Source organism: Hypanus sabinus, chromosome 27, assembly GCF_030144855.1.
Source record: "Hypanus sabinus isolate sHypSab1 chromosome 27, sHypSab1.hap1, whole genome shotgun sequence".
NCBI classification, from domain to species: Eukaryota; Metazoa; Chordata; class Chondrichthyes; order Myliobatiformes; family Dasyatidae; genus Hypanus; species Hypanus sabinus.
In genome coordinates, this window is record NC_082732.1 from 23,621,687 (window position 1) to 23,634,271 (window position 12,585).

General features: G+C 40.8%; 1 protein-coding gene across 1 annotated transcript; it reads right to left on the minus strand.

Annotated features, from left to right (window-relative positions):
- Positions 1 to 20: 20 nt before the first annotated feature.
- Positions 21 to 11,895, minus strand: agmat (agmatine ureohydrolase (agmatinase)). The gene is made up of 7 exons (XM_059951964.1): positions 11,609 to 11,895; positions 4,994 to 5,196; positions 4,804 to 4,852; positions 3,846 to 4,041; positions 1,862 to 2,041; positions 679 to 763; positions 21 to 240 (listed from the first exon to the last, which is right to left on the minus strand). The coding sequence occupies exons 1-7, from the start codon at positions 11,854 to 11,856 to the stop codon at positions 167 to 169; spliced, it is 1,035 nt and encodes a 344-aa protein (XP_059807947.1). The 5' UTR covers positions 11,857 to 11,895; the 3' UTR covers positions 21 to 166.
- Between the last annotated feature and the right edge of the window lie 690 nt (positions 11,896 to 12,585).

The following is a 12,585-nucleotide window of genomic DNA, read 5'->3' on the forward strand; positions in this document are numbered from 1 at the left end:
AGTTGAAGCTTCACACCGTGTTACAGCACATTAAAGATTCTTTTTATTATATCTTCTATTGTGTACACAGCAAGTTAAATGGAGCTGTTATAAAATGGATTTGACTGTAAGGTGAATCCCCAGCTTGAGCTTATGTTAACAGTTTAACCCAAATAACCCGTAAATCTCAAAGATACTTAACATTAGGCAGAACACAAAGCATCTCAAAGAGCAGATTGGCGGCCGTCAGAGCTGTGTTCCCTGAAAGAAAAAAATACACTTAAGTGGTATGAATTATTTTCCCTTTTATATGTTTGCCATATTAGTATTCTTATTTATTCTTCATTTTAGCACCTCTTGGCAGTGGTGCTGACACCATATACGGGTTAGTTTTCCTGGGTTTTTGGAAGCAGTGGGAAAGGGCTCAACCATCAGTCACCCACCGCTTTCCTTTCTTTGAATTCACAAAATAGGTTTTCCAATTTGCATTATTTAGCAATAGGGCCTCACTCATACGCACCACTCCGTGCTTATGTACTTGCATGTACTTTGTTCACTTCAATGGCAAATAACACCAACTCATCTAAGCTGTCATTTGACAGTTTCACAATTACGAACAACTCTGTTAGTCCACTTTGTATAAATGAGCACAATTCCGCAGATATGTTGATACAAAATTTAATTTGAATGTTTTCTCACCAGTAGTATCGTATGCCGGTGCAACCTCAACCAAATCACAGCCGACTATTTTCATCCCCCGACACCCTCGGATAATTTCCAAAGCCTGTGAACACACAAGGAACCGCTTTCTATTTCCACATTACATTCACAATTTAATGAATGATCTGAGTAGCCAAGAAATTTTCCTTTTAACCTGTAATATTGTTAAGACCGTTCTGTCAAATGTTCCACATATTTCGGTGGCCACGCAATTGGAAAGTTGGGTCATAATCAGTTTAGGTTGGAGGCAGTGTTGTTTAAAACATGGATGCAGTGAGTAATTATGAAATTAACAATGTTGTCCATGGCAAGGGGAGTTGAATACAAAAAGAGGAAGTTATTCTTTTATGTTAGGTGTAGATGAGACTACAGCTGGAGTCTCCTTATTCAACAAAGAATGTTATTGCATTGGTGGCAGTTCAGAGATGGTTTTAACACACTAATATCTGGAGTGGGAGACATTAGGACTAATGAGGCTTGTACTTGCTGGAGTTTAGGAAACTGAAAGAACCTGAGTGGGAGAGTCTAGAACTAGAGTTCACGAGTTGAAATTGTAACATCAAAATAATGGAGTTACTTTTTTCTCAGAGTCTTGAGTCTTTGGAACGTTCCTCAGAAGGAAGCAGAGTCTTTGAATATATTTTAAGGCAGAGATAGCTAGGGAATATAATCAAGGTTGCTAGAAGTGGTCACGTAGAGTAAGGATACAATCAGCCCATTAAATGGTCGAGTAAGCTGGCGGGGAGGTGGGTGTTTGATTCCTGTTCTCGATTTTTCTGTAGCGTGGAGTACTTCAGGTTTCAAATGATCAATGAATGCATTCAGCACAATGGAAGGGCTTTCTTCAGATGAGATTTCATTCAGAACCCCATCTACTGGTTACATAAAGTATTTTGCAACATCATTTGTAGACAGAAGATTCTTTTCCCATGATCCCTGGGAGAACCAATACTACTGAAAAGGTCCTAAGACATTTACTACTCTGGGATAAAAAGCAATCAAATTGATATTATCACCATTAATCTGATTTTTAAAAAAACTTTTGTGGAGATAAATGTTTGAAAATTAATCTTCAAGTTATCACTTGGAAAAACTCATAACGGTGAACCCACTTGTCAACCATGGTTCGTCCTACCGTGGGGTGTTTGTTGTGCTTAGTTACCTGACTTGGTTGAAGACCTGCAATCTCTGGAGTTCCAGTTCCGGGTGCAAAGGCTGGGTCCAGTCCATCAATATCAAAGCTGATGTACACAGGGCCGTCTCCCATTTGTTGCCTCACCTCATTCATTAGTGGAGCAAGGGAACGTAGCCAACAGTCCTGTCCAGTAACTACACGGAAACCCTGGAAACAATAAATGTCCAGGGGAAAAGGACTGATAGAATTTTTCTTAAACAATTACAAATCATGGGTTTAAATGAACTGACTACATGTACTGCAGAAGCAAAAGATTAATATCTAAACATAAAACAGATTGAGGACCAAAAGTGTTAATTCCATGATTTGTTTCAAACCTTCTTTCCCTCTGTTAACAACTTTGTTGTACTCCTCACTATTACAGTTCTGAATCTTACAACATTTTCCCTGTTAATGTACTTGATTAATATTTATGGACACTTTTTTATGTGCTGCCTCCTTGCTCATGCTCGTGTTGGCCTCTCTTTCTTCCATTCTACCATCATGTAATGAATTTTGTCCATACTTCTGTGAACAAAATATCATCTATAATTTTTCCCCTTTGCTGTTTACTCCATTTTGATCATCCAGAAACCTTTGCTTTTTAATTTCACTCCCCAGCTCCATCATGAGAATGTACCTAGATGAAACATTTCCACTCAAAAGTGCTACCCCTCCCCCTTCAATTACAGTTTTGCCTACCGACTTTGATATTATTGAATAGCTGAGCAGGCTCTGTGGGCCAAATGGCCTACTCCTACTCCTATTTCTTATGTTTTAGGAGAAAATAAAGTCAAAGGAGATAAGTATGTAAAAATGAATAGAAGCACACTTAGAGCAGTGGTTCCCAACCTTTTCTATGCCCCACACCCTTAGGAAATGTTTGATTAATGTTCGCACCCCCTACAAAAGTAATATCACATTTGAAGATGAATAAGTCTAATTTCTAAATTTTGAACCACATGCAATACTGCGGGTGAACAAATTGAACTTAAAAAAAAATAAGTTTCAGGACAAATTACAGGAACACAATTTCCTCATAATCCAATATTATTTTTACTAGGTGATATTGAAGGGATAAAACCGAAACTCAAACTAAATAAGTATCAGAAAGAATTTATAAAAATTGCACTGGCAGTAGCCAAAAAAGCTATTGCAGTTACTTGGAAATCGGATACACATTTAAGTATAGATTCTTGGAAGAAAGAAATCTATGGTTGTATTCCATTAGAAAAAATTACTTATAATTTAAGAGATAAATATGAAACATTTTTGAAAATTTGGAGCCCTTATTTACAAAAGACAGGATTAAATATATAGATGCTTTGAAGATGAAACAATTGGTTATTAGGGGAAAGAAATAAATATACATATTAAAATTATTACGAATTCCATGGAGCATGTGGAGATCTTCCAACAACCAGGCATTCTTTCTTTCTTTCTTTTTTTCTATAGGGCAGTTAGGGGGGAGGGGGTATGGGTTATATACATTGTTTTTTTATACTTTGTAATCATTTAAAAATGCAATAAAAAAAGTTTAAAAAAAATAAGTTTTTAACTCAGTGCATAAAATGCAAATATTAATTGAGCAATTAGATTCTAATTTATTCAGAAAAAATTGTAAACAGTAAATTGATGAGACTCCTCAACTCTGAGGTGTAACTCCCAGGTAACACTGATGAGAATCCTCAACGCTGACTCAGGCAGTGGGAGACTGGAGTGAGTTTACGTCTCTCTCGACTTAGGCAGCGGGAGACTGGAGTGTGCTTGAGACGAACGTTAATACCACTTCTCAAGGCACACTGGCAGCTGGCTGAGTGATGACTCGTGACCTGTCACTCAAGCACACAAGCCACTCTTTGTCGCAACCCCTGGGGGTGCGGGCACCCCAGGTTGGGAACCCCTGACTTAGAGTTCACCTGACCAACCAGATAGCCATGTTATTAGCACTATAAGGGGAAAAATATGTTACCTGTTCTCGGCCCCAAAGATAACCATCCAGTTCATAAGTAGAACCCCGGAGCCCGATCTGTACTACCCGTTTGCAGTCAAGCAATCCCTCATCCACACAGCGCCTGAATGGCGTCCCATGGCATATTTTCTCTCCAAGCACAATATCACTTGTGTCTGCGTGTGCGTCAATATGAACCAATCCTACTGGACCATATCTGATTTTAAAAAGAACAAAAGACCATCACGGACAGCAAGTAGTGAGTGTTTAATTTCCCTCCTCCTTTACATATCCAGTTATTTCTTCTCTTGACTTTTCAAGTTATTTGAACAGCTGCCAAATGTTCTTCAGCTTTAGATTTTATACCATTTGTGGCAGGATTTTAACTGGTAAATCGCGGAGACAACCTTCCAGGAAAGAGGCAAGTTGGTCATTAAGTCTGCGTTTAGTTAATTGGTATAATCTCTGGACCTGCTTGTGCAAAACTACTGGCCCTGGTACCACATGATGGGAAATCAGAGCAGGATGCCCAACCCTGACAAATATCCACTAACCTATCCCGGAACAACATACAGAGTTGGCTGGCTATGATGTTCCTTTGGTAGAATATGCAGTCTTGATTCATAACTAGTGACCATGGATAAAATACTGAAAGGGATATAGCTGCAGAAATAAACCTCAAAGTTTAACATATTCAGGGAAGAAGAGGAGAGATAAAGGATCGGAGGAAAATATATTTTCCTCTAAAATGTATTTTCCTCTGCACGGGTACCAACTGGGAAAGTTTCAGGTAAAACAAAGTAAAGTTGCCTTCCCACAGGCCAGCATACATTCCCAGGGGCATGTACAAGGAGAATCAGATTTAATATCACCAGCATATGTGGAGAAATGCGTTAAATTTATGGCAACAGTACAATGAAAATACAACATTTAGGATGTCACATGCATTTCAATGACAATAATAAGCAGAAAAACTTACTTGTCTACCAATGCCTGTAGTATTGGGTATGTTATAGTGTGATCACCACCTAGGTCACATGAAACACATACAATTAGTGATTTCTGATATGCCCCATAACATGAATCAAAATCCTTTTTTGCCTTCCTATAATTTATTAAGTTTTTCTTCCTACTCCCCAACTGACAGAAGGTGCCACACAGTTTCATACCCATGGTGAGGGGTATACAGCCAGTGGATACAATCTTCTTAAAGGATTCCCTGATAATCTTGCAGCTCTCCTTCAGGTCATAAAGATTCACATTGATGTCACCAATGTCAGCCACCATCAGAGATTCAAAAGGGGCTGCCTTAGTACCACCGTTGTATGCTCTGACCATGGCTGACTCTGCTCGGATATGTCGAGGGCCGAACCTAAACAGAGAAGCAAAAAGGCAAGATATTCTACTGTGATTTGCAAATAATACCACTTGTAATTTTCTTTATCAACTTAAAACACTTAACATTTTGCTTGCAAATTTTCCTTTCAGCAGAGAGGAAAATACCACAGTCAACACCACACCCAAATATAGGGCAGCTACCCAGCTTCAATCGCTGAACAGGATGCCTTTGACTGCTTGCCCATATTTAGAGTCTGATTGACATCCTGCATGATGGATTGTTTGGAACAGGAGATTAGCACTGAATAGAAGAACCATTGTGCAATTTGATCATGGCAAATAACCTGCCCAACCTGTAAAATCAGATGGGCAAGACAGTCTTAAGAACTCACTATTTATGATTAAGAATGTAATTGTAGTAATTATATTTAAACCAGTTAACCTGATGTTTTGGAGGTACTAAGTCAGAGACCAGCGTGACAAATAAATCTAAATTCAGTTAAATCATATAAATTGGAATACAAGGTCAGTGCTAGAGAGTGATTGTACTGAAACCATCTGTTGCATGAGTAATCTCTGGGAAAGAAAACATATCCTCTGTTTTTAGCCTGTCTTATATATACTCAGTGACAACTTTATTAGGTACATCTTGTATCTCATCAAGTAGCCACTGTGTGTGTTCATGGTCTTCTGCTGCTGTAGCCCATCCATTACAAGGTTCGATGTGTGTTCAGAGATGCTTTTCTGCACACCACTACTGTAACACGTGGTTATTTGAGTTACTGTCAGCTTGAACCAGTCTGGCCATTCTCCTCTCATTAACACGGTGTTTTCACCCACAGAACTGCTGCTCACACCATTCTCTGAGACTGTTGTGTGATCCCAGGAGATCAGCAGGTTTTGAGATACTCAAACCATTCTGTCTAGCACCAACAATCATTCCATGGTTCAAGACATTTAAATCACATCCCTTCCCCTTTCTCATGCTTTGTCTGAACAGCAACTGAAACTCTTGACCATATCTGCATGCTTTTATGCATTGAGTTGCTGCCACACAATGAAATGGAAGTCATTTTGTTGTACCAAACTAGTTCAACAAAATAAAATGGAGAAAATTAGGTCAGCCACCTAGTACCAACCAGGTATCAGGCGCAGACGTTGATGATAACAGGCTGGTCATCTATTGTTAAGAGAGTGTGATCCTTTATACTGACAATGGATCCAATGCACTCTTAAGCTGTCATGAATAATACAAGCAGTGCTGAATGTCTCCTACTGCATGCAACTTGTGCCTTCCCGCTGACGAATCAGTGCTCATGTTGAATTCTGATACAGCAAAAAGAATACAGAATGGGTGAGTGAGTTGATTTCCAAGAATGATGCAGTAGCAACACTACATTCTGAGAATTGAAGGACAAAGTTTCCAAAATGCACCTGTAGAAGCCGTGAAGGAAATAGGGAAACACCCTACTAATTGTTGCCATTCCACCAGCCACATATAGCTGTCCATTTAGCATTGATCATCTTATAGCAACTAAATCCAGTCTTCATTCTGAGGCACACTTCTTTGTAAAGTAGCCCTGCCACCATGCAGAATGGAGGAGATTCAGAACAAATTTTTGTAGCCTACAAATAGTTTCCATCAGCAAAGGCAGAATTGTCTCTTACTAGAACTGAACAATATGGCCTACTGTATTCTTCCCTCAATGATGCAGTCAATCCTGTTCAAGGAGAAGCATAGAAGGTCTATTAGGGGCTGCTGTATACCATGAAAATTTAAATATTTACCAGTCTGGAGAAGCTAGGATAGAGGATAAAGCAAAGGAATTGTCTGACAATGGTGCAAACCAAAACTCTAGTATCGCCTCATTTAGTCAGGTACAATGCAATCAAACAACAGAAATAACATCTAACTTCATCTTTACCTTGCATGTGAATGAAAAAGATAGTATGTTGTTAATGAGTCGTTGACCCATCTCATGATCATCCTGAGGTCCTACCATCATTCAGACAATTTGATTAGTCCACATAAAGTAACAAGTTGCAATATTTCACAGAGGAAAGGATCCCCAGATCTACGATCACACTTGTAACCACATTATTTTAGTATCCGCCCAAGGATGAAAACTTTTTATCAACATAAAGCAGGTGAAATGTGATCCAGTTGCCCATATTCCCAACAACCTCCACTGTCATTTACTAACTTTTGCTTTGATGGATGTTACCAAAGGTACCCACTCTCAGGTCTCATTACATCATGGAGAAAAGATCTAAATATTGGATGAGTAATTTGGACATCAAAGCAGCAGCATCAAGGTGCCCTGGCTAATTTACAGTGAATGAGAATCAATGGGAAAGCTTCTCTGATTGGAATTGTACCCATAACAAGAAAGTTGGCTGTAGGTGTTTATGGCCATTTATCTCAATCAGAGAGAAATGCATCAATAAGACATGTAAAATCTGCTTCTGCTGCTGTCAATGGGTCTGGATGTTGAGGAGCGACTCCAAGAGAAAAAGACCCAATAAACCTTGCTCCTTACCTCAAGATCTATCATAATCATCTTCAACCCAGAGTCTATAGTGCAGGATGAGCCATGCTCACACAGAAGAAACTTTATAATCGGTAACCTTAAGGAAGAGGGCAAAAGGATGTATGATAGACCTATAAATCCGATGCTGGCCTATGCTATGAAAAGGCCCCTCACAGTCAGGTTTCAAACATTGGCAAGCAGTCTTTGACCCTGAAGGAACTAATAATGTCTCATTCCTTTGAATCCTATTTGGCTCTATGGGCCTAAATCAGCCCAGAACAGCTGGGAGTATACAGTGAAAGCTGGCAGAATATTAGGATCCTTGAGGAAAGGCATTCTGTTCATATACAAGCAGCTGTTGGGGTGGGGGGGGGAGGTGGAGAGAGAGTAAAAACAATGAAATTGATAACTCAGTGCTGTTCTTCATGCAAACCACAGGCAAATCTTGACCTTGAGTCAACAGGGTATTAATCAACATAAAATATAATCATGGGCCTCAGGGAGAAGGAGATGATGTGTCTTATCAAATAGTTCCCTGAACAGACTGTCAAAGCTGTTTGCAAATTGGCTCAACACCAGAAATCTCAAATAAATGCCAAGACTCTGCTTCGCTGTTCTCACAGTTCTGGGGTCCTCATCCCGCACCATGAGGCAGCTGTGGTGTGGATGAGATTGTCATCCATCGCCTTGTGAACTGTCTGTAAAATAATGCAGAGGTCCTTGTCAATACTCATTATGAGACTGTGTGCATCTTGGGCAGCTTCCCGGGATGTGAACTGTGACAAACGTCTACTAGAAGATCATAAACTTGGTAAAAGATGCACTTTGACCTGCTTGAAAATTGCTGGTTGTCCAGTGCAAGCAGTTATCTGCATGGAATGCTGGCAACTGATGTAAGATACAGGAATACACACTGAGGGGACACACATTCCTGGCACAGTCATTGCTGAAGGTGCTGCACAGTCTAGGGTCCTCTTGCTACCAGACACTATAATGATCTCACTGATAGAATGATTGGAAGCACAAGATAGATTCAGGACACCAAGCAGTCCTTCCAGGTGAGGCCTACCTACAAATCTGTTGGGGTCATCTAGTGCATCCGGTGCTCCTGATCTGTGAGACCCAGCGTAAACTTGGTGACTGCTTTGTTGAGCATCTCTGTTCCATCTGTAAAAGTGGAATTTCCAACTGGCCAACATTTAAATTCGTATCCCCAGTCCTGTTCTGACATGTCACCCCATGGCTCCTCTTCTGCTATGATGAGGCCACCCTTAGGGTGGAGGAGCAACACCGCCTGTGCCGTATTGATAGCTTCTAACCTGATGGCATGAATATTGATTTCTGCTGGCAACTATATTTTTTCTTTAGTTATCCACCCTATTCTAGCCTCTACCTCTTCCCCTTGCCTGCCTATCACTTCCCCCGGAGCCCTTTCTCCCATGGTCCATTCTCCTATCAGATTCCTTCTCCAGTCCTGTCTTTTCTACTTATCACCTCCCAGCTTCTTACTTCAAGCCCCCTCCCCAATCCCCACCAGCCTGGCTTCACCTAACACATTCTCGGTTGTCTTTGTTCCGCATTCCCCTCCTTTTTATTCTGGCATCTTCCCCCTTCCTTTCTGGTCCTGATGAAGGGTCTCAGCCTGAAACATCAACTGTTCATTCATTTCCACAAATGCTGAGTTCCTCCAGCATTTTATGTGTGTTGTTCTGTACTTCCAGCATCTCAGAATCTCTTTATGTTTATGACAAGTGGATGTCAAGTTGACATAATGCAGATATTGTTAGTGGATACCCTGATATACTTGGTACAGTGAATGAGGACGTTACAATGTTCTGCACTGCCTAATTTTATTTTTAGGGCAAAAGTAGAAGTTGTTAAGAATATTTGTAAAGACACTCCTAAGTCTAAACATCAAGTTTACAGTAGGATGTCTGTTCATGGTTGCACAAGCTTCTGTTCTACCACAACTTCTCAAATGCAGCAAGATATAGTTTAGGGCCAATAAATGTAACATTTGTCTCATTAACGACCTTGTCTCAAGGATGAAGAAAATGGAACTAGAGGTAGTCACATAAGAGCAATTGTTATACTTATGGTGGAACTTGAGTGATATGGATTGTTAAAAGCAGAGATTTAGAGAGAAACCATAATATATTCATATATTCATATATTCACAGAGGAGCTGGATTAGGCCATACCTCCTATTGAGTCTGCTCCGCCGTTCAATCATGGCTGCTTTATTCTTTTCCTCTCAAACTTATTGTCCTGCCCTCTCCCCATAAACTTCGACACCCTTACTAATAAAGAATCTACCAACTTTCTCTTTAAATGTACGCACTGACTTGGTCTCCACAGCTGCATATGACAATGAATTTCACAGATTCACTACTCTCCGGCTAAAGAAATACCTTCTCAAATCTGTTCCGAGGCTCTGCATGTCCTGGAAACATCTCTCCATGTCCACTCCATCCAGGCCTTTCAATTTTCAGCAGATTTCAAAGAGGTCCCCCCATCCTTCTAGACTCCAGCAAGTACAGGCCCATCAAACACTCTTCTGATGTTAACCCTTATATAACTGGAATCCTTCCTGTTTACCTCCTCTGGATCCTCTCCAACACCAGCACATCCTTCCTTAAATTCTTGATTGGTCATGGGATGAAGGGATACAGGGAGAAGGCTGGAGATTGGGGCTGAGAGGAAAATTGGATCAGCCATGATGAAATGATGGAACAGCCTCGATGGGCCAAATGGCCTAATTCTGCTCCTACATCTTATGATCTTATGGATGAACATAACAAATTACTGCTTTATGTACTGCCAGTTGATAGTAATCATTCAAATATCCTTAAATTAATTTGTCATGTTCTTGCTATCTATATATAAGTATAATTCTTTTCTGCGGTGTCGGTGTGATAATGGTGTATGAAACACCTCGTTAATTAGATTGCAGGAAACCTATCATACTTGAGCTCAGTCTGTCCTATTGCCATTTTATATGTTCCCAGGAGAAAGAATCTCAGGGTTGTATGTGGTGACATATACTGTATGTACTCTGACAATAAATTTTACTTTGAACTTTTTGGATTAGTATTTTAATGAAGCTCCTGTGAACTCCTTGGGGTGCTTTACTACCTTAACAGTGCAATACAAGTACAAATTGTCATTGTTGTTGAGAGATTACATCGTCAAAAGATGTGTTCAAACTAGCATTTATCACCTTTCAACCGAGCGGGCTACTGGTATATTTCAGGCGGTGATTAAGAATCAATTATGTGTGTGGAGTGACAACGGGCAGACGGACTAAAGGTGTCAGAATTCTTACCCCAAACTAAACGGGCTTTTAAACAATTTCAGACCTTTCATAGCTGGCGCTGACCCTTCAATTACAACTTCTGTCATTGTCTGTGTTCATTTTCTCCAGCAGCCGTACTGGCATTCTAACTTAGGATCCTCGACTGGGAGACGTGCCGTGATTTACACGCACTGCATCTGTTTATCGTTACGTATCCGTGCTCACTGGCAAGGATCTCTTCTGCATGGGCTCGTCCGTGGCCCCAATCTTTCTGATGCTGGTTTAGTTTCCCACCATTCACCTCCTACAGCGAAACTCAGTGTAAGCTCCAGGATCGCTGGGACTTTAAACACAGCAACCTCTGGAACCCAGCTCTGAATAACTGTTACGTTGATTCACCCTTCCAAATTCTATTCTCACTTTTTCGCACTTTCTACTCTTCTGGAACACCAGTTTATGTTCAGTTGCCATTATAATCTGCTACAGCTGTACCTTTTGATCATTACTCGCTTTTCTGTTGGCACAGGTCCCTTTTGCACCATTCAGTGGCTTCTGTGTTTCCGAATTAGGGGCTGATTGTACTCTTACAAATTACAACTGATTTCCTTCTTGTTCCATACCTGGCACCAGGGCGATTCGAGGTGCCGATGTCCAAAGGCACTCCGAGAAAGGCAGCATCCAAGCCCTGCGAGGAATCCTGCACTGGGAGCCGCATCATGGAGCAAACTCCGACAGGACGTGCCACTTCCGTGGCGCTCTTGGGCACGTTCAGCCTTTTCGAGGAGAGACTCCGGCTGGACACTAGGCGCGGCAGCCACGGGCGGCCCCGCAGCACAGAAGGGACACGGCGAAAGAGAAACCCCTCCATATTTACTGAGCGCTCCGACTTTTGACCGGCGCATGGCAGTCCAGCTTAAAGGCGCATTACCGCCGCTGTCTGGCTTGAGTTGGGTAATAAAACCCCTCCGAGTTTTCATTTGCGAAGAAAAATAATTTCAGAACGTAGTGACATTATACGTAACCACTGAAACTAAATTACCCTCAAAAGCCCTATAGATTGTAAATAATGAAATACAATATTGTGAATTAAAGTCACTTCCATAACTTAGTTTTTAAACGAAAACCATCAACTCGCAAAGCTAGTAGTGCCGCCTGCATTTGCTTTCCTTCAACCTTAAAGCTTCACATTGCAAAAGAACGTGTTCAACTGTTTCATGCGCACCCCAGAGTGAGTTTCCCAACAAAATACAAGGAATAATTAAGCATAATACCTGTATGCTCAATTCTAAGCTGTGTCAATATAATTCCTCCCTTTCTTGTGTTACCCCTTCTCCCATCAATCCACCAGATTCATGTATTCTGTAAGAGGTGTCTCCCCTAATGCCCATTATTCCACAAATCTTGCCATAACCCCCTAATTCTTGGCCCCATAGCTTTTGATTTGCTAAGAGGAAGGTCTATATCCACAGTCGAACTTTTTTTCACCAGCTATTTTTGGCTAAAATATCAACCCGATCATTCCCCTCCACGTGAGAAAATGACATGTAAACCAATACTTTGAATGTGAAATAAAGTTTGCGGAGCTTCCAGCAGTAAC